This window comes from Cheilinus undulatus, linkage group 13, assembly GCF_018320785.1.
Source record: "Cheilinus undulatus linkage group 13, ASM1832078v1, whole genome shotgun sequence".
In the NCBI taxonomy this organism is placed as follows: domain Eukaryota; kingdom Metazoa; phylum Chordata; class Actinopteri; order Labriformes; family Labridae; genus Cheilinus; species Cheilinus undulatus.
The window spans coordinates 35,598,693-35,621,411 of record NC_054877.1 but is presented as its reverse complement, the minus strand read 5'-3'; the positions used below and the strand labels follow the sequence as shown (position 1 = coordinate 35,621,411).

General features: G+C 38.1%; 1 protein-coding gene across 5 annotated transcripts in view; it reads right to left on the bottom strand.

Moving 5' to 3' along the window:
* LOC121519628 (cAMP-specific 3',5'-cyclic phosphodiesterase 4B-like) overlaps nucleotides 1-22,719 on the bottom strand; it is a 92,263-nt gene that overhangs the window by 37,989 nt on the left and 31,555 nt on the right. For 4 of the 5 annotated variants that reach the window (XM_041802413.1, XM_041802415.1, XM_041802412.1 and 1 more), the window contains 5 exons: nucleotides 14,659-14,906; nucleotides 4,897-5,091; nucleotides 4,754-4,790; nucleotides 2,796-2,866; nucleotides 1,973-2,022 (listed from right to left, as the gene is read on the bottom strand). In XM_041802413.1, the coding sequence (XP_041658347.1) occupies nucleotides 1,973-2,022; nucleotides 2,796-2,866; nucleotides 4,754-4,790; nucleotides 4,897-5,091; nucleotides 14,659-14,906 (601 nt within the window). Of the gene's footprint in view, nucleotides 1-1,972; nucleotides 2,023-2,795; nucleotides 2,867-4,753; nucleotides 4,791-4,896; nucleotides 5,092-9,480; nucleotides 9,733-14,658; nucleotides 14,907-22,719 lie in introns of those variants that run through there. The other variant, XM_041802416.1, reaches the window with a different exon arrangement.

Here is a 22,719-nt window from a genome sequence, read left to right as displayed (position 1 = left end):
GAATGCTAATTTTATTGGATGATTGAACTGAGGGGTAGGTTAAGGTCGGCTTAGACTACATGATTTTTTGGTCTTTCACGATGGCACCATGCCAGACTATACGATCAAATCTTGTCCTGTCTTGGCCAACAGCCTGGCCACACTACAAGTGCGATCCCGTCCGCTAACCGTATGCTGACGTCACCAACGTCTCCGTGACTGAGTGCGAGTTCACAGGTTGTCGGGGGACGGGGGCCAAAGAGTGTCAATCACTCTGCAACAGAAGTGCTCCATGTGATTGTAGTGGTCTTTTGCTCATAAAAAAGTAAAATAAGAAACAACTATGGATTGGATTATGGATAACAGTTATGGATGTATCAAAAGGAGGATGATATAAACTGGCTCTCCTTCAGATAGAACTTAAGGTATGCATATGATAATGTAAATAAAATAAAATGTACACATTAGTTATAGGGAATAAAAGGGGATAAAAGTGGTAAATCTTGTAAATGATGATGCAAAGATAATGAGCAAATGTTCTCCTGTTGTTAGATGTCAGGATTCACGTTGTTAACGTCAGGTCAGGGTGTCAAACTAGACGACGATGTACAAAAAATTCTAACATGCTAGTCTTGTTGAATCGTGGTCGTGGAGCATCTTGGACTCATCGTTAATCATGTCACAGTACAAGACTGTTTGTCGTTCACGACGCTCTAAATCGGGCCTGAGTTTTGACAATGAGCTGAGACACTGCAGTCAGGCTTGAATCTGGCTGAATTCGTGCAGTCTGAGCTGGCCTTAAAGGCTTTAGTTTTACTATGAAACCCCTGAGTAAAATCCAGGGCACCCAATTAACTTCAGAAGTCACAATTATTAAGTGGAGCCCAACTATGTGAACTTTAATCTCAGCATTAATACACCTGTATTGTGAAGGCCTCACATTACCAAACAAAAAGCATCAAGAGACCAACTAGCTCACTAGACAGGCCAGGGATAAAATTGTTAAGTATAAATCAGGATTAGGCTATAGAAAAAAATATCCCAAGCTTTAAACAACTCATGGAGCACCATTAAATCAACCATCTGAAAATGGAGAGAGTATGGCAAAACTGTAAACCTACCAAGACAAGGCCATCCACCTAACCACTGACAGGCTGGGCAAGGCCAGCATTAATCAGAGAAGCAATCAAGAGGCCCATGATAACTCTGGAGGAGCTGCAAAGATCCACAGTTCAGGTGGGAGAATCTGTCCACAGGACAACTATTAATCATGCACCCCACAAATCTGGCCTTTATGAAAGAGTGGCAAGAAGGCAGCCATTGTTAAAAGAAAGCCATATGGAGTCCCATTTGCAGTTTTCCACAAGCCATGCAGGAGACATAGAAAACATGTTGAAGAAGGTGTTCTAGTCAGATGAGACCAAGATAAAGCTTTTTAGCTTTGATCACCATGAGCACTCCATCCCCGCTGTGAAACATGGGGGTGGCAGCATCATGCTGTGGGGATGCTTTCTTCTTCAGCAAGGACAGGGATGCAGGTCGGAGTTGATGGGATGATGGAGGGAGCCAAATAGAGGGCAATCCTAGAAGAAAACCTTTTACAGTCTGCTAAAGACTTGAGAATATAGAGTGGAGGTTCATCTTCCAGCAGGACAATGACCCTAAACATACATTCAGGGCTCAGTCAAAGACCAGACCTAAGTCCAACTGAGAATCAGTGGCAAGACTTGAAAATTTCTGTTACATGTATTTTGCAACTTCAGCACTGTGCATTTTGTGCTGATCAATGGTAAAAAGACCATTTAAGCCAAGTTGAATTGCAGTTGGTACCACTACAAAATGTGGAAAATTTCAAGGGGGGATGAATACCTATGCAAGGCACTCCATTTTAGATGTATTTAAAATACTGTTAATGTTTCTACACTTTGGCATTTTAACAAATATATTCATTCAACTCTTCATAAACTATAAGGTGTGTGTCGATGGGACTCACCTGACAAACAGACTTTGGTGATAGCAGGCTGATTCGCTGCAGGAGACCTCCTGCAACCGGAGAGAAAACAGTCGGTCAGTATTCAAATCAGGAGCCCTGATGTGTAACAAATGCTTGTTTATTGTGATTTTTTTTTCAGCAGCCGTCATTGTTGCCATAGCAAAAAACCCAAAACAGGCACTCTCTCAGGTCACGTTCCATTTCCTACATGTGATATTGCAACATCAGCTACCTCAGTTTTGGGTTCACACTGACCCTCTATATGATGTTGTATTGGCTCTCTGTCCTCAAACATGATTCAGCTGCAAACGATGACCCAGTTTAGGGATCAGAGTGACAATCCAAATGACAACAGTGCCAAAATACAGAACAAAATGTTACTGTGTCCCTTCTAACATGTCAATGCTGCTGCTTCCAACCAGCTTTATTTTAATTAACTAATTAAGCATTTTGATAGCTTGTTTAGTATGAGCAGTTCCTTCATGATGCCATAGCATTTTTTAAGACCGCTGGCGCCCCCAAGTGATGCATGTTGGCACCTTGAATTGTAACATCTGAACTACCTCCACAGTGCTTCTACCTGCATCTAGATCGCAGATATAAAAAAGTATTTTTGTTTCTTTTATTTAAATTCTGCAGCATGTTGTCTTGTTTACAGAGCAAAAGCAGATGATGTCTCAAAAGATTACTCAAAGCTAAGATTCACATCAGGACTTTTTCTTGAGACTCATTGGCTGTATGTTTTTATCAAAGACAAGGAAAAAACCTTCACTGAGGATCTAAAACACAAGCAGACACTTAGATAAATGTAGTGATGACTTACTTATTTGATACACACTGAACATTTGTTAAAGTGGTGAAATTGTTCCTGACAGTCCGCAGGCTCGCCAGAACCTGAAACACAGAATAGACAAAAATCTCAGGAGTGAAATATGCTCAGTATTCACATGAAAAGACAATATGATATGTCCAGATTATAATTCTTGTCCCTCTCCATTATTAAAAGTCACATATTATGAGTACTGAAGCATCATGTCTTTGAATATAATAACACAGACTGATTTTTTTAAACAACATATTCTAAAAAATGGATATGGATAATATTTAATGAAGTTGCAGCTAATTATACAGCCTTCCTGATTAGCCTGTGTTTCCAAATCATTCACTCTTGTTAATTTGTTGTCGTGATCAGTGCAGACTTCACAGCTGCATCCAAATACTGAATAGAGTCTAGTTCTCATCCCCAACTTCTTGCTATATCAGCATTAAAACAGCAATAACATTTTAAAAAACTGGACTTTTTCTTAAATGTGTTATATCTAGGTTAGAGAAAATCTAACTCATGTCAATATTTGTTTTTTATTGATTAGGCTGCAATCTGAAGACTGCCTCTTCTATAGTGCACCACATAGAATCTAATACCTTAAAACAGTGGTTCTCAAACTGGGGTCTGGGGACCCCTGGGGGCCCGCAAGCCCAGCTTGGGGGTCTATGAAATAATTTAAAATAAATTATTAGAGTAATACATATAAGAACCACAGCTCTTTAAAACAACCATACTGAACCAATGACTCCCACATAAGTCAGCTTCGGGCCAATAAAAACTCAGATATGATTGTGACAAATCAGATAAACCTATCACTCATCATGCATCAGAAACTTTACTCAGGAAGCATTTGGTGTGCAGGTCCAGCTAGCAACAATGGAAAATTTTCTGCCTTGTAAGGGGTCCCTAGCCCCCAAAAGTTTGAGCACCCCTGCCTTAAAAGATTCAAATTCTGACCTAATGTGGCCTTATGGTCATTTAGAGCCCAGTGCAATCATGGATAGCAGAACTGGTCAGGATATTGCTGTTGAAGTTGGAGGATTTCTTTGCAAAAAGGCCACTGCAATGTCATCTAAAGACCACTAGGGGGCATAAAGGTTAATGATGGCTGAACAAAAGAGTGACTTTCTGAAAGCATGAGATGCTCCAAATCAAAAAGCCTTTGGTGAAGTTTGCGTACATAAAGAAAACACCAAGAGGAATATAACTATGGGAAGTGTGTTCAGGGTTCTGACACAGTTTTAAAAATAAAGACCTGAACTGAGAAAAACTAATACCACTTTTCATACAGCAGAGGAGATTTCTTAATATATGGAGCCAGAAATTTTCTGATTTAATGTACTGTTTATGCAATGTCCAGTGATATAGGGCAGTGGTTCCTAAATGGTGTGCCTTGTGGAACGTGTAGGTGAGCCCTAGGACTAAGTACAACTATATGTTTTTACTACAACAGTACATGATCTAAAGATAGTGTCCCATGAGTTAAAGAGACTATTTTAAATGCATATGAATGTGGTGTGCCTCAAGATTTTGGCTTGATCTAAGGTTTGCTTTGTGCGAAATAATGAGAACCACTGATTGACAGCACAGACATTTTCGGGCCATAAACACCCACATTTGATGATTTCTGGCATAATCGGTGACTCTATTCTATCAATATACTATAGTGGTATTTCTCATAACATTATCAGGTTTGCTGGCCTGATTCTGAACAGTTAATACATTTTAACAACAGAGAGTTACACCTTTTGTCAAGGGAGGCATGTCAACTCAAAACAAAGGTTGGCTGTACAAATTTTTAAGTGGGCAATAATTGGATAAAGACACATCTTTGTCAAAGTGCCATCTTAAATTTAAGACCACTCACTAGCAGAAACAATAGTGTATATGTCCTTGGATTTAAAAAGAACAATTTAAAACTTTTCAATGTCTGCAGATTTTTATTCAATTCTTACCTGAGCATATGGAGTCACAATCAAGTCTTCTCCATGCCTGAAACAGGAAGTGAAATGAGACAGTCACACACAAAAAAGTCCCACAGATTTGTACAGTGTTGTTTTTAAAAAAGCAGTCTCTCTCAGCTTTTACTCCTACTCACAGTTCTCCGACAATCGAGGAGTTCCGGGACAAAGACTTTGGTGACAGGTCATAGTCGCTGTCAGAGCGGTACAGGAAAGACTCTCGCCGCTGTCCGTGACCCGCAAGGTTGGGGTGTAAAACCAGACCTGAACCCGGAGACGCCTGTGGGTCTGAGGGGCTGCAGCACAGTGATGGACCATTCTCCACTTCAAAGCTGAGAGAAGAGATAAACAAAAAACAGACCTCCACAATTAGACATTGTGTACCTCTGCAGTGATTTTATTCTAAGTACATGTTTAGCATTGAATTAAATTTTAGAGAAAACTCAGATACACAGGCAGAGAAAAGGCAAAGTAGAGTATTTGACATTTAAAACAACGAGCAATAAAGCAAAAAAAAAAGCTATAAGGGAAATAAAATTATACACTTACAGAGGAGAATATGTGAAGGTAAAAAGTGGTACAGCATGGTATTAATGTTGTGATAGCAAATTACTGAAAAATTCACAATTCTTTGTTACCAACTATTAAATCAATTATTATAACAACTATTATACTGAACAAACTAATAAAAATATGTTTTTGTTCAGTCCACTTGATGCTACAGCATGATTTGTAACAAGTTGATGAAAACACAACTGGGGATTTCATTGATTTAATTTGAATGAAAGATTTATTCTGTTCCTAATTTAATGTTCTAATTTTTCCATTAAATATCATCTAAGCCTGCAGTTTTCAAAGTGTGAGATGGGCCTCTCCTGAGGACTTCTGGGGAGGCGTGGTGAGAAAGGTAGTTTACATGCTTACTTGGATTAATTTTTGGTAACTACTGAGAGACAAGACAGCATAGACACAGACTCATCTTTCTTACTAAGTGAGAGCATGGAGTAAAAATTAGACAATATATTCAATTAGTTTGTTGTAGAAAGCAATACATTAATTGCACCAAAATAAAGATTGAAAAATGCAGAAAAAATCTCACAAAAATGTTTAAAGATGAGACCAATATGTTTGCAAGAAGACTTTTACGGGGAGGCGTTCTATCCCACGCTGTGATAACCTCTGATCTTAGTTGGCTAGTGTGTTAAAATACTTATAATTAAGCAATCGTCTGAATTACCAAACAAGATAAACTTGAGATTTATTACCTTGTTTGTATGTCTGCCAGCTTTACAACCACATTTGCCAAGACAAAAACTATTTTTGGATTACATGAAGTAAAAAATAAAACAAACCTATCAAAATTAGTTATCCTAGAGATCACTATATATCAGAGTATTGAAATTACAAAAAATGTCTTGGATGAAGTATTATTATTAATGTGTTTCATCTGGCATTTGATGCTGCCCAACCATGCAGATTTCAGGGCAGTAATAAAGCGCAATCATCCAATAATCCCTCTAAAAAGAAGTTAAACTAAACAAAGTCACCAGAGAACAACAGAGTTCTAAAGGTTTGGTGACGTTAGATATCATCAGGAGGTTTTTTTTTAATGTGTTTGCAACATAAAGATCAAAGAAGCCTTGCCCTGTTAAGTTCTTACTAGAGCAAAGACCCGCTGACTGACTACTAAAGATCTGAGGGATCTACTGGATTTATTTTCTTTGATCCTTGAGCAGATCAGGGATGTTTTCAGTCAGAGATTATTTAGTGATTAAAAACCAGCAGCAGCACTTTAAAATCTCAACTGGAAACAGCATCAAGACTTGAGAACAAAAGTAATGTCCATCTATTTTTCCAAAATTTTTGGAAAAATAGATGGAGCCATACTGAAGCAGTCCATGCTACTGGATCAGGTCACACCAGCTATGCACAGGTTCATATGCAGCCTAGTTTGAACGGAATTTGTAATTTAGGATGGAGTTTATGTATTGATAACATTTGAGGATTGGCACTAGTTGAGATAGTTCCAATGTAAGCACAAGTGACAGCTTCAATTTTACAGCTCATTGTAGGTGCAAAGTAAAATATGGTTGTCATGGTGCATTATTTAGAAAGGTTGGATAACTAGGAAGATGAGTTGGAACAGAGAATTTTACTAACTGATATACATCCACAGTGTGACCTCTGTTATGGATTGTATCTCTCAGAGAATTATGCATGTTTTACTCCCAACTTTCTTCATCAATGAGCAGAGGTGATTTTAACGTCCAATAACTGACCTTAAAAGGAGTCCTTGGTCCCACTTTATATACATTTATTATAAGATTATCAGAGATGAGAGGTGGTTCTGTAAAGAAAATGCATTAAGATGACAACATTTTACCTTGACTGATCACATGAAGTTAAAACACCATTTCTGCAATGATATTTAGCCAAGTGCTGAGATTAAACCAATAAGTAAGACAAACCATTTGTGGTGCTATCTTCTAAGTTGTGTATCAGGTCCAGATGTAAATACCGGGAAGTAAAAGCTGAAATGTTAAACTTTTGTCTCTTATTCATCTTTTGATTTCAAACCTAAATGTTTTTAGTCAACAGCAAAAATGATGACATTGGGCGCACTGTTCCAATACTTTGAGGGGAGTGTAAAATATTATTCTCAGGACAATCAAATCACCATTGTGTGCTAAGCACTTTCAATAAGCTGCCACTAAGCAGTGGATTGTGCAACATTTCCACAAATCCCATTCAGAAAAAGAGATAGTTGCATAAATCCTAAAATGATTACTCACCCATCCATTTATCCATGGCCTAAAAACCAAACTACTGTGCTCATTAAATAAGAGTTTTTAGCTGACTGCAGAGGGGAGGGGCTTTTGTTGTTGTAAAATGCTGCTCTGGTCTGTGTTTCACTCAAAACTGACTCTGTTCATTTAATTCTATCAGGCAGAGACAAACAGCAAAGACATTAGCTCCTTATCACAGGATATCTGTTATTCTTTATTGTTTTATTTATTCAGTTAGTCTTGCTTATTTTCATAGTGACTGATTCACCTACTATGACATTGTTTTTATGGTATACGGCACCTGTTGTGCTTTCACATAGTTTATTAGAAAGTGCACACAACGAACAGATTAGAGGTAATATTACTGCAGAGGGAAGCAGCTTCTCCTCTCAGTTTCTGAGATTTGTTTTAGTTTTTATCCATCAACCCTGAAGGATAAATGCAATAAGAGCAGATATAAAACATTAACCATCTAATCCAAATATAATATCAAGACTGAGTTTGTTTGCCTCTGGCTCTTGGTAGAAAAAAATACACCTCCAGACAAACACATGAAAAACATTTATGGGAAACAAGGACTCCTAAGATCTTATCAAAAAAGGAAAATGCTAAGAGCAAGAGTGCTGCGTCTTTTTTTTTTTTTTTTTTTACAAGCGCATAAAATGGATTATAAAAACCTGACACATGGTTTCCAAAGCAAATGACCAAGCAAAAAAACTTACATCAATACAAGCATAAGTATTTTTTTTAAGTTGGGAATAAGGGAATAGTTTCATAGTTAGTTTTATGCCATTTCTATCCACTTTATTTGTAGAGCTTTTACAAACACACTTTGGTACATGTGGTCTTGTGATTTTGGTTGTTTCTTTGTCCAAATAAACAAAGGCAACATCCCCAAAAATATATATTTCTATTTGGGAAAACATGCATGTTTTATGCTAGCAAAATGAAAACATCTACTGTCTGTCCACACAGCATGTTTGCTAGTATCACTGTGTCAAACATCACAGATTCATGGAAAGATATAATCTGTCAACTGAGTGTGCAGGAAGAGAAAACAGGCTATTGTGTAACCAGCTGATTGGGTCAGATGGAGCCGAGTTTAGAGGTTAAAAGTCAAAAAGTCAAAGCTCTGCGGGGACAACAGATGTGACAAATCATGAATTAGAGGCAAAATAATGCTCTTTAAAGCCTCGGTTAAGCTTGACTACTCGAATACACAAACTGGTGCTGTGTAATTGAGGTGTAAAACCTCTAATTATTTAAGTTTCAGTCAAATGACAGTAGAAAACATACCACAACAGAGAATGGCCACATTTTGTTTCTTTCAGAAGCAATGAACCAGCTTTCTACAGTCCAGATCGTCCTAAAGGTCACGTCACTCTTTACCCCACATTAACCTCCCGGCGCCGTAATTTCTGCAACATGTGGGATTAAACACACACACTTATCCCACTGAGACACTCTCAGCTCCACACCTCTGCCAGAAGAGCTCAGATTAATGGAAAATGTTCAGACTCTGATTACACACATGCAGAGCCATAAACGTCATCAGCGTTTCACTCTGCGTCATTCAAATCCCAACTTCACAACATTAACAACATGCTTTACCTAGAATCTAATCTCTTAATCTGTCGTAGGCAGGAACCGCTGGATGTCAACAGCGAAGCATTTCTGTGAAGCCTGATGTTCAGGAAGTACCAAACATCAGATATAACTCACTCTTATTGTCACCTTTGGAACCATTTTTTAAAAGTATTGCTCAAAAATACAACTATCATTCACATAGCTATTAAAATCTAGATATAGTTAAAGAAAGCTGAAACCAGTGGGGCTTAAAACAAAGAATAACATTGTCTATTCATGTCTTTGCTGAAAAAAGCTTTGAAATACAGAAAAACAGAAATGACACAAAACACAGTGTTAAATTATCACCTGGGAGCTGAAAGGTGTTCTCTATTCACCACTTCCTCGCTGAAGTCAAAGTGCCCAGCTCTGCACCTTGGGGACCTCCGAGGCATTCTTCTCTCCCTTTCGTCTCCTCATCAGGCGACAAAAACACACCAATGTTTTGGCTGCTCGCTCATGCACATACAAACGCACTCTGACCGACAGTCTCTGTGACCAGGCACAGGACATGTGCTGGAATATAGTCCGCTTGGCAGGAAAACCAGGCAGCTCTGGACTGCTGCAGCACTCGCTTTGTTTATCTGACCGCCTGTCCCTTTTTCCGTCTGATATTAAACCATGAAGATTAGTCTGTGCGTTTATCATCCTGCTCTGCCCCTCCCTCCACCACCTGTGATGTCCCATTAGAGCTTTTACACCAGAAAAGTCTGTTACTGAAGGAGAAATCCACATGATTTTTAATTTCTCAACTTAACTAACACTAGTGTGGTTAATTTTGTAATGTATAAACATTAACCAGAGCAGGGCTAGGGAAAGACTATTTTTCCTTGCATGGGAATCTCAGGTCAAAGCATATTTATTAAACATTTGGAAATGTCAGCATAAAATTCTAAAATTAGTTTAAAAGAAACGGTGCAAGTTACAAAAAAAGAAGCCAGAATTAAAAAAAATCTATTTCTTTTTTTCATTCCTTTTAGTATTCATCATTTAACCCTTGAGCATCTCATGTTTTACTAGGTTAGTTAGTGGTCAAAGCAACTCAAGGATTTTAATATTATTTGATCAGGTACTAAATATCACTATGGAGAATTAAGGAGATTTATAAAAGCAAGCGGTTAAAAATATAGTTCTTTGAGGATGGTGATCTGGATTAGTGCTGCACAATTTGGAAATAATGTCTGACAAAATACTGCATGTTGCGATGACCATATGATATATAAAATGTATCACGACTCTATTTGCTTGGTTCTCAAGGAAACTGCAGAGAATAATAATTGTTTTCCCAACTCCAAATTTACTAATATTGTAGCATTTAAAAAATGCTTTCAAAACAACTTAATATTTTCAAAAAAATTAAAGTGTTTTCCTTTATCAAAAATAAGGGTACTTCTGCAAAGCCCTTCTGTGTCACTACTATAAACTTAGGGCCTTTTGCAATCATTATTTAAACCTTTCAAGTTCAACATAGTACAAAATAATCGCATCCTTGTATGTCTTTGTTATTGCACAGCCTGATATTGTGATTGCAACTGACTAATTGTGCATCCCTAATCTGGATGAAGACACATAGAGGAGGAACTTTTACTGCAGTAGAGCAGAAAACTGAAGGAAATCGTTCCTGAAAACATAATGGTCAACACTGGCTGGTAATTAGATGGAATAATCATCTTGTTTAAAAGGTCCAAAAGCCCTAAATTATCATTAATTTCAGACAGACAGGACAGTAAAAATATAATGGTGCTTTTCCACTGTGACTTTCAGCTGCGCTAATCCTCCCTAACAGTGGTGGTCTAATGTCAGCATTCACTGTGTGACTGAAACGTTTCTGACACAAGACAAAAACTTCAGATTTTTGTGCTCATACTACGGAACGATAGTTGTGCACGGCTGGAGTCTCACACTGACAAGAAATCAGGACCAGGCACAGAGGATTACAACTTTTTCTTTACCTACTAATAATAAAAATTTAACCCTTTCCCCTTCTTAAAGACAAATGAATTCTAGAAAATTCTCTCTTTTTGATAAGAGGGAATTTTGTTTGTTCATTGATCGTGGAAATAGAGTGAGAGAATGAGAAAGCATGAAAAGAGAGTGGCGCGAGGTGCTGTCCATCTACAGTTTGATTTTTGCTTTAATACACTGTGAAATCATTTAGATCAGACAGATATCAGACTAAGGATGACATCGAGGAGGGTTCAGAAGGCTGCATCATCAGCTCTAGACACGCCCACAAATGGGTAGCTTAGCTTTAATGTAAAGCAAAATCCCTGCCACGCTGGACTGCCGTGCCGTGTAAAACAAGTCGAGCCGAGCTGCCCCTTGTAATGAAAGAGCCCCATATGACTGACCTAAAATAATATTAATGTCCTGAATCTGTCAGACAGTACATCATAAGCAAAACACTGTTTATTAAACACTATGACAGCATTTACATATTATACATCCACAACAGTAAACATAAGTTGGTGTAACAGTTGTTTTGGCAGACTAAAAGAAATCTTGAAAGAATGACTGGACGATGTCTGTGAGTCTGACAAGAACCAGAACCTCACATTATCATCAGTGTGCAAACAGAGGAAAAAGAGATGGACTGGTTAATCTCTGATCAGTTTGTACAATTAGAAATCTAAACAAGAGACGTTTAAAGACTAAATATTTTCATAATCTTGCACCCTTAATCAGACTTAAAACATTCAAACTATAGCAGCATGCTCCTTACACAGGACGGCAATAAGATTAACAGAAGCTGTCTTGTAAAACTTCTTGAATTTTGGCCTAAAAATAAATCACATTTGTTCTTTTTGGTTAGTTTGTTTTGTTTTGTTTTTTTTTTTGCAGTAAGTACAACCCAAATGGCAACCTCTAGTGTTCAAAAATGTTGCCAATCCGGAAATGTAGGGTTAAAAAATTATGAATTAATTATCAAGCCTGTCCAGTGCAACATATAAATTATGTTGCTACCCTTGCAAAGCAGATAAATTGGCCAGATTCCATGTCTGCCATCAGACAGATCAATCTTGTAAAACTTCAGTCTAAAACTACTGTAACCAATCTGAGAACAGACCAGACAAATCATGTGTGATTCGAGGAGAAAGAGGCAGTAGCCACGTGGTTTAGTTGTATTGCAAGCCAACAGCAATTACCTGGGTTAGCCAACCTGGGTGAAGCTATGAGTGCAGACTTTTTTTTTAATTAGATCTGGACAGCATTTCTTTATTGAAGGAGGAGGTACCACACTGAAGGGGTGGGTGCAGAGGTTTTTACACTTCTCCTGACTGGCCTCGGCATGCATTTTATCCACCAACAAGCTCCATCATTCATAAACTATGACAACGCCTGCCTGCCAAAATGGAGCTCAGCGAAAGTTCAAACAGGAAGATTGTGCTCATTCTTTCGTCCCCATTCGTTTTCTGTTTTCCATTCTTTCTCTCTTCCCCCTCTGGTGATCAGCTGATTATGGGCATTCACTCTCCTTAATACTCAGTCACAGCCTCGTTTGTCCAATCATCATGCAGATTTGAAATCTGTCACTCTCTTTCGCAACAGTTGTTCTGTGCGAACACTGCAACCCTCCTCCACCCCAGCCACCTCCATTCAGTTAATCAGCATCTAGTCCAGATCCTCACAGGTCTTCTGCTCATCTCATTCTGCATACCTCAGTCTCTTCCTCCACACCACCTCATTGGTTCCTGGGCCAATTTCTTAGAAGTCTTCTCCTCATCGGATCCTGCATCTCTCAACACAACCACCAGCGTCCAGACTCCATATGGGGAGCTGCACATGCCTACTAACTCATTTTGTCTTGTCTGGTTGGTCCATAATAAATATTGACAGACAGAAAGTTCATCCAATAACCTTCCGTGAATTTCTGAAAAGTCCTGTCATTCCAAACTCTTTCTAAGGGAGGTTTCCCAGATGACTAAATATATGAAACAGTCATCTGATGGGTCAGATTATCCCTCATATTTCCTGTCTTAGCTGTCCAGTCAAAATAAAGGCAAAAAGTCACAGAAAATCTCAAAGATTAAATAAAATAACAATGGCATAAAAACAGGTCCAAAAAATCATACTGCACAAAATATAAACTCAGAAATTTTACACTACATGTAATAGGTTATGATTGTTTTCCTTTTCTACAGTATCTAAGATACAAATTACACATTCAAAACAACATCCTTTACATGAACATGCAGATTTTCTTATCTAAAATAGCAGGGGAGAAAGAGTTGGCCAACAGTAAACAGGACAAAAGTTTCCCTGCTCCTGGCCTTATTTCATAAATAATGTTTTAAAAAATTAGAGAGCCAGAGTGAGAGCAATGTGGAGATGAAAGAGACTAAAGAAAGAGTCACTGACAATACAGGTCTGGTGATAGACTCTAATCTTCAGTAGTTTAGTGAGGTGAGTCACTCCGGTTCAAAAGAAGCTCATTCAACATAGAAAAGTAGTCCTCATCATTATTAGTCAATTTTATGTAATTTGTCTGTGGAAGTGCAGCCCACTCTGTTCTGCCTCATGGGTGGACAAAACAAGAGGCGCACTTCACAGCAGCATGACTACCGAACATCTGATGTCTGTTCTTCAGGGCACAGGGTTACTTTTATACCTAAGAAAATACATAAAAACAACAAGAATAAAAACAGAGGAAAACTGTTTAAAAACACAAATTCTCCGAAAAAAATAATACTGCTCCAATATTTTAAAACTTGTAAAAAATAATTTGGAAATGTAATATCAACGAAAGATAAGGGAAAACACATGACTGACTGTTCAATGTGAAACCTTGTTCTAAAGTCAGGATGGCTGACTAGAACAAGCACACTACAGTGACTCAAAAGACTTCCATTGGGATAAACAGTTATGTATGGTTATGGAAAAGCTATGATGCTTTAATAATATCCCATTTTTTTTACTCTTTGGCTTCACTGATGCTCCATCAAGCCCCTAACCCTTTTTTTGATGCACCTGTGGTGTAACCTATATTTAAAGGAATCACTATACATGCCTCCTTCTACACTTAACTTCAAGATGGACTGAAAAATCTGCATTAAAAATATACATTTCTCTTTGGCCCTACCATGGTTCAACAAGAATATAACAAGTCTATTTTCTTGATAGTTGTATATCCTTTTGTATGGATGGTATTTTTTGCCTTTCGAATACGCCAATATTTCCAAACACATTCTCTCCAATATTGATACTGAAACTGATATCGAGACATTTTTTTTTCTGTAAGAGACATCAAGTGACTCCTGAGCAAAGAGAGCCTAAGTCGAGTGGAGCTGTGAGAGGAGTTGGTAAACAGACAGTCTGGTAAGAATTTTACATTTAGGGCTTCATTCAAAATGTTGAGGGCTTAAAGTGGACCTCATTAAGTGTGTAGGGGAAAAAATGTTAAGAGCATAAAATGCAAAAGACCAACAGCAACATAATAAAATTTCACTCTGACAGTCACATCAATGACCACTGATTTTCTCTCCCTACCTGTCGGGGTCGGCGTGTGTGATGTCAATGCGCGGCAGAGAAACAATGGGCAGACTTGTGGGTCTGGTCCGGGTTGCTGGATCTTCCTCAGGTGTTGGAGACCTGCCCCTGAGACTCTCCTTTTCTGCCTGTCGCCATGACAACGGAGGCAGCTGCAGGTTTCCAGAAAAGCGTCTGTGGACTTTGAACAGTTCAACCCCGAGGGTGCTGCCAGAACAAAACTGTCCTGAAAGAGGATCCTTGATCTCCTGAGGGGAAAAGAAATAATGGATGAGATCAGGGGTGACAATAGCATTTATCAGTCTCTATACATAAAATACAAAAAACATGAAGAATGTGTTGATGAAAATTTAACACACAAGAAATTATTAACTAAATCTAGTATGCCAGCAAACTAGGGTGCTGCAGGCAGAACAACAGGCATATGATGTGCTAAAGTAAAGTGACTCACAGATAGAAAAGTAAAAAGCCCAATCTAATGTGAATATTTTAGGTTTTTTGTCTAATCTGGAGAACAGGCTGCAGTCATGAGGTGTGAACAGAAGTACTCTTCGTTTGAGTAGCATTTCCAAACAACTTAAGATCATAATGAACAGAAAAAATGGATCATTTTAAAAGAAGTGGCACTGAAAAACTAAGTTTAAAAACAGAAAACTAAACAAAGACATACAAGGAAAAGGGAGGGGAGGGGGGAAAGTACGTAAAGCTAGATACCAAGTAGTCTGGAAAAAGGGCAAAAATAGAAAAAAAAGATTCTTAAAGAAAAATAAATCATAGTAGTACAACTTAATCATGTAATGTAGGAACAAAATTTATAGTATTCATAATGGAAAAGATTTAGCCCACACATGCTCAGATATGCCTTTATCTGTTTAACAAACAACCTGCCAGAGTACAAATATCTCTGATTTAATGAAGTGACAAACAGTATATTAATGTTTAAGCTTGACTCTACAGAGAAAATAAACTGTTTGATCAACACCTTCTCCAGTCCCTCTACAGCTGACCTACCAATTGACATTTTTATTAGCCTGCACTGAATATAAATTGTGTGTTTAGTGTGTCTGTGAGAATGTGACAGCTCCAGCAGCGTTCTTCCCCGTAATGATGGGTTGTAAACAAGTGTGGGTACGGAGGAAAAAGAGGCAGGCTGCCAGAGCTCAATCTGCATACATCAACCTCCACTTTATGTTCGCTGCATCCAAGTGTAAATGAAACACTCAGACAGGCCTCAAATGAACAAGGGAGGGAGGACAGATTGATGAGTGAGGCTTTAGTAAACAGGAAAACAGTTGTTTCCTATGGTTGAGGATCAGGAATGCAAACAGAGAGGATAAAAGTGAGCTGATAGCAACTGAGAGAGAGATGGGAGCAGATCAACCCACAGTTTGACCTCTCTGTCATTAAAGATAAAAACTCTCCACATGACAAGACAAGGATCACAAGTCACCCTCTGCCGAGGCGACCCATCACAGGCTGTCCAGACCTAGGTGTGTGTCTCATGGTTAGCTTGTTGGAGCCCAAAATGGACCTTTCTGTTTCTACCACAACCAATGATTGCTTCTCTTATGCAGAATTGGCAGGGGCTTGACTGCCTTCTTGTGGGCCTGCACTTAGACGCTGACCTCCTTCAGGAACTTTGAGATGGACCTGGCCACAAAGCCTCTGCAACACACCCCCCACTGGTCACACCTTGTCCTTCCAGTCTTGCTCCTTGGCCTCTACTACCAGGTCGGTGTACTGCTGCTTGTGTTGCTCAAAGGCCTCTTCCACAGCATTCTCCCGAAAGGGCGGTAAGCTCGATCAGGTAGGTACACAGACAAGAACTGGACCAAAGGACCAGATCTGGTCACAGATTGGTTTCTGTGATTTCTGATGGCACAGTGAGTCTCTGGTCCAGGTCAGCTTGCATCTGCCAGTCTCTGGTTGTGCTCAGTAGGCATGAGTCTAGGGCTGTGACAGCTGACAGCTGCTTTTTCTCCTTCCTCGATGTAGGATGGTGGTGAAGCTACTCTTCCCGCTCTTGAGAGGCATGGCATTGGTGGTTAATCCCCTCCCTCTTACACCCAACCAGAATGGGCTTCAGGGTTGCTGGAGCTGTGCATAGAGGACAAGTCAGATCCTCTCATAGTCAAAGAGGTAGGTTTGTGGGTGAGAGAAGGATGTCATATGTGGCTCTGATGAGAAAGCTCAACATATTGGACTCCTTGTGCAACAGCCCATGTGATCTTTCTCCTCTCAGTGGCATCCCACCTTGTCCAGCCTCCTTGCTTGGCTTGGGATATGGCTTTGGCACCCCTTGCACCTCCTCCGCCACTGCCACCACCAGTTGTCGGCATTCTGTTGCAGAAGCCTTTTGCCAGGTAGGATTTGTTTTTAACATAGTATTGTTAACAGAAAAAATAAAAAAAACAAAATAATGCAGATTTTTTGGTCTGAATTGTGGCAAAAGAGGGACACTACATAGAAAAGAGATAGAAATGCCCTCTGGTGCAGAAAAGACCTCAAACTTAGTTTTACTTTCTGTGCCGCAATTTCAAATTCAAAAGACATGCTCTTCAGGTTGATTAGACACTCTACATTGACCATAGCTGTTGATCTGAGTGTGGATGTTTGTTTTAACATGTCAGCCCTGTGATTGACTGGTGACCAGTCAAGGGTGTATCCCATCTCTAGCCCAAAAATTGATAAAATTTGCTCTAGCCCCCTGCAACCCTAAAAGTGGTACAATACATGGACCATCACCTGTTCTGAGATATCAAACTCCAGTTTCTGCAAACAGCTGCAAAATATTAAATAAGCATCTACTGAAACTTGATAAAATGTCAAAAGAGACAGCTTTGAAAACCTGTTCACAACAGAAACTGTTTTTGTAAGCTACATAACATTTCTGTTTGGATGCATTGTTTTTCACCAAGATATTCAAACAGTCTCTTAACAGGACAGAGATCCTGTCTTAAACTTCAAAATGTCTTGTAAAAATGAAAGGTAGAGAGGAAAAAAAAACAACATGAAACTAGAAAAGCACTTAGAGAGCGCAGACCTCCGCCATTAGCCCTATCTCCCAATAGTGAAAAATCCTTTAAAAAACTTTCCTGGATCCAGACGGTGATCCGGATCACTCCCAAAATCTAATTCGCTGATTACTCCCTTCCCCGGTGGGGTGGAGACACGGTGAGGCAAAGCACTGGCTTCAATACATGTTGAAGTTCATGGCAGAGGGTGAATATTCCTCTATTCCTCCCAGCATTGTGAGTATTCTTGCTACAATTCACTGTCTCTCTCTCTGCTACGCCTGACTTGTCTCCTTGACCAGGTGTGCATCTTTCAAACTCTTCAATTCCAAAACTTCGGATAAGTTACTCATGTCCGCCATCTCCTGGTGTAAAGTGGTGACAGCGCAGACCTATCTCCCAATAGTACCAGAATCCTTTAAAAAATTCCTGGATCCAGACAGTGATCCAGATCACTCCCAAGATCTAATCAGTTCTTCCTTATGCCATTTCTGACATTTCCTGAAAATTTCATGAAAATCCATGACTTTTTGAGTTATTTTGCTAACAAACTAACAAACAAACCCACCCGATCGCTTAACCTCCTTGGCAGAGGTAATTAGTATAGTTAAATAAGTGGTGAATATATTATGAGAGAAAGCAACAGTATTTTAAAATTAAGAAAAAGAACAGCCAGACAAAAATTAAGTCATCCTACCTCATCCTACCAGTCAAAGAGACTAAAGGAAAGTCAATACAAACTAAGAAGCAAAGTACAAGTATAAAAAGAGAATTCATTTTAGCATGGGGGAAGAAACAGGGAAAGAAGAGTCACTGATAAGAAAGAAGATGGAGTGAACAAAGAAGAAAAAAAACAGACAGAGATGTGAATCTGTCCTCCCCTCTGATTGTCTGTAAACAACACTCTGCTGACTCTTCTGCTCCTTCTAGGAAATGCAATTTGTCTGATTTATAGTGCCTGTCTCTTTAAGACAGATTCCCTCCTGTCCAGTGGAAAAGGTTGAAAATTAACACAACACTTTTTACCTCCTGTAACTGTTTCCACTCACACAATTGCTTTAAAAATAAATGTTATGGGCAGATAGCTAAAATAGTTTCTTGTCAATATGCCACACTGTCACAGCTGTTTGACTGCCAAGTTGTTGATCAATTGTGCATTGATTGCATCTCTGAAACTGGAAAGTAATTCTAGTTATTTATTAATTCTATGTCTGTGGTCTGAATGGCTATTGGACAAGGAAGTACCGCTTATTTTTTTGAATGTTTGCCAGTCTGTAAACCAGGACTGGGACCAGGATGTTTATACTTTAAATGCAGAAACCTTAATCCATCTTATGTGGCTGAAAACAATCATAAAAGACAGGATGTGAGATGAAAGGTAAAACAATGAGTGTGAAAAGGAGGTAGAGTAGCGCTAGTGTTAAAGGGGTAGACTGGGTGTTTCTTTCCTGAAGATGAAAGACCTTTTTTGGTCTCTTTGGCCTGCCGAGCTTAGTCTACTTCTCTGGGAATCCTCCGAAAAACCTTTTTGAAGACAGTGATTTAAAGGAGGGAGTGAAGCTCTAACAAGATTGGTAAGGAGCCTGAATTATTGAATCCTACGGCAAAATTGTTCAATTATTAATGAGGTATAGAGTCTTAATGAAAGGTGGGATATGGAAACCCGGGGTGTGAGTTGTGGAGAATAAAGGATGTCTTACCAGGTCCACATTTAACATTTCTATAAAATGAGGAGGGGTAACTTTGGCTTGAAAATTAACTCAATAGCTTTGAAAAAATACATCAATACACAAATACTATTTTGTCAGGGCTCTACCCCCAATTATAGGAGCTTTTATGATTTTATTTTATTTTAATTTATTCTATTTTTTTATATTTCATTTTTTTAAGTTTGGCACCATAGTTCTTAAATTTGTATTTATTTTTTAAACATTTCTTAATACAAGAAAATAAATATAAAATATATAATTATATAAATTTCAATGCAGCAATTTTCTGTTGTCCCAACCTCCATAAAACAATTACTGTCCCTGGTACCAAATATCAACATTTTTATTTAAACAACACGACCCTTTAAACATATCTTCCTGCTGATTAAGCTTTTGTAGCTACATGATGGCTCGCCATGGGGGCTCTTCTGAAATGAATAATGGTAAAGTGAACACAGGTTAACCTGCTAAAGATAAATTGAACAGGACAATAAAAAATAACAGTGGACAGAGATGTGGAGACTGGTCAAGATAAGAGGGAAAACTGACAACAAAATTGCCCCGAATTAAGGACTTTTACCTTGCACTTCAACAAAGGCACACTAGGGCCCCTTTGAACCATGAAAAAAAATGAAAAGGATCTGTTCATTTTTAAGAAAATTAGTTTATCAAGATATCAATTTACAATAAACCAAACTCAGAACTTATGAGTTTAAACAGTTATAAATAAAAAAAAAATCCATTTTTAAAATTTTAAAAAGTTGTAGATTTTAACTTAACTCAAAAACAACTCAAACTCAAAAACTCAAAAATTTCAAGTTTATAAAGTCAAAACTTACAACATAAAAAAAAAAAAAAAAAACGTAAATTACAAGAAACTGGATTCAAGACACTGGTTGGATAAGAGTCGTCCCCCAGATGCTGTCATTGTGTTGTTTTCATCTGATTAGTCTCATTTCTGCATTTTTCTAATCTAAGTCCGGATGCTAATGATAATGGGATGATTCTGAACTAAAATCACAAGTACTTCCTTATTGCTCAGTTCTAGCATAACTTATAATTTGATAAGGCCCTCATCAGCAGAACTTGTACAAGCAAACAGCTTAAACTGTTAAGAATTTCTTCCACCCAATAGGCTTTTCTTAATTTTATGATTTAAAAAAGGTCAGTTTAGGTTCTTGTAAATTGTAAATTTTTTTAACTACAAAATCTTTCTTGTACATTTATGACTTCTTAAACTGAAAATTATGTGGGTTTTTCCTAATAAATTCACATTTTACACTCGAAATACTGAGTTTGGTTTCTTGTAAATGTATGATTTATGACTTTATCATCTCGAAATTTTCTTTTTTCTTCCCCAAGAAAATTAAGTGATAACCTTGATTTTTTTTTAGAGTTGCCCTCATATGCTATCATTCACTCCCCCTCTTTGTTTGCCTTTCCTCAGTCTTATGTATTTATAATAGTGATTTATCATTTTATAATAGATTTGCATTACAGCTGAACAATATTGTTTAACAACCACAGTGGGGATATGTACATCTGCAATGTCACATGGCAGGATGTACAATGCTAGTCAAGTGATCTGAAGCACGCAATGCTGCCACAACTGTGTTGATTGATAAGAACCAAAAACAAAAGTTCTCTGTTTTTTTCTAAACTCAAAATGTTGTCTGCCATCATCAGCAGTCAGTGAACTGAGTACAGTGCATGCAAAGTCTGTGTGTCTTCTGTACTTAAAGACTATAGCTGATACTAGAATCATCACAGATACACCAGTATGACACTCCAGGCAGACACTAAATTAAACCTAGCACAACAAGTAAGGACATTTGTGTTTAGTAGATTATTTCTCTGTTACATTACTTCTTGGCAATCAATCTTATATCACTGGAAACCATGTTTCTTTCCCTTTTAAATGGTGCCACATTTGTAAGGAGCATGGATTTGTGGCATGAGCAGCAGAGTTGAGTATGTGGGATGGGGCCATGAAAAAATTTACCAAATTCTCTCTGCCAGTGCCAAACAGTGTGTTCCATTGCAAGATGCGTCATATCATCTCATGTTGAGTGTCATATCATATTGTATCATGAGTTACCTTATTCCTAACCAAGGGACCTTTAAAAACCATCTCAAAAAGGCTTTGTGTGATATTGAACTAACAACTGAGTAGCATTGAAGGTAGTTTGACTATCTTTGTAAAACAACAGAATATATTGTCACGTCAAAGTCAGCAACTCACATCATCAATCAAAACAACCATGGCTCAATTTCTCTTGATTTATTTTTCATTCATTTTCTAAGAAAAACAGACAAGCTGCAAACTTTAGAGAAGTTGTTATTGTATGATCCTTCAGGGTCCACTGCTTCTTTTAACCAGGCACTGAATTATTTATGGTTAATAAATAATTTAATTTATGGTATGGTCACCCCTCTCCATAATAAACAGAACTGGTGATTAAAATAAAAAAAAACATGTAATGGAGCAGTTCCATTTATAAATCAGTGTCTTTCAAAGCTGTTTAATAAAGCCTGAGGGGTTGCAGACATAGCTGCCACTCACTTTACTTTAGCCTGCTACATAATAAAATCTGTTATTTAATTTCCTCATTTACTTTAATGAAAAAGTTAATAATTACAGTCACATAAAACAACAAGAAAGAAGTCTGATGAAAAAACAGTGTTCATTTTAACAGCCTAACCCAAATGGAATCACAGTCATTGGTGGTAAAAACATATAAAGCATTTTAAACACTAAAGAAGCTGTCAAAAACAATGGCACAAGTAGAGAGAGCACTTTATGTGATATTATTCAAAAGTTTTTGTCTTAAAACGAGACACCAACCTTTAAAAAATGTGTCTGTCGCTCCTAAAAAAATCCCTGCTAGCATTTAAGTCAAAGTCACTATTAATCATCCCTGACAACACAGGCCATTATACTGGGTTGTAATGCACATTTCTTCTTTAAAAAGTGACAAATGAGCCCCACTAAACAGGTTTTGAACATTTTGCTTTATCATAAATTTTAACAAGAAGGGAGATCTAGATGTTAATGGTGTAAGCTTTAGCAGGAAAACTTTGAGTTCCTGTTGGACGATGTCAGAGTAAATGATCTGTCCTGCTGCCTAGGTTATAAAGGCAAGTGGTGAAACAGATGGACCTCTCAGTTAGGTCTCCGCTCTTCCTCCTCACATCCATGTTTCCATTCAGTCAAAGCCCTGAACATCTCCTGCTGTGAACTCTATTTTAACCCCCTCTTCCTGTTCTGTCTCCTTCCTCTAAACTATGCATCAGTCCTCAGTTCATGTTCTGTCAGCTCACTCACAACACAATGTCCT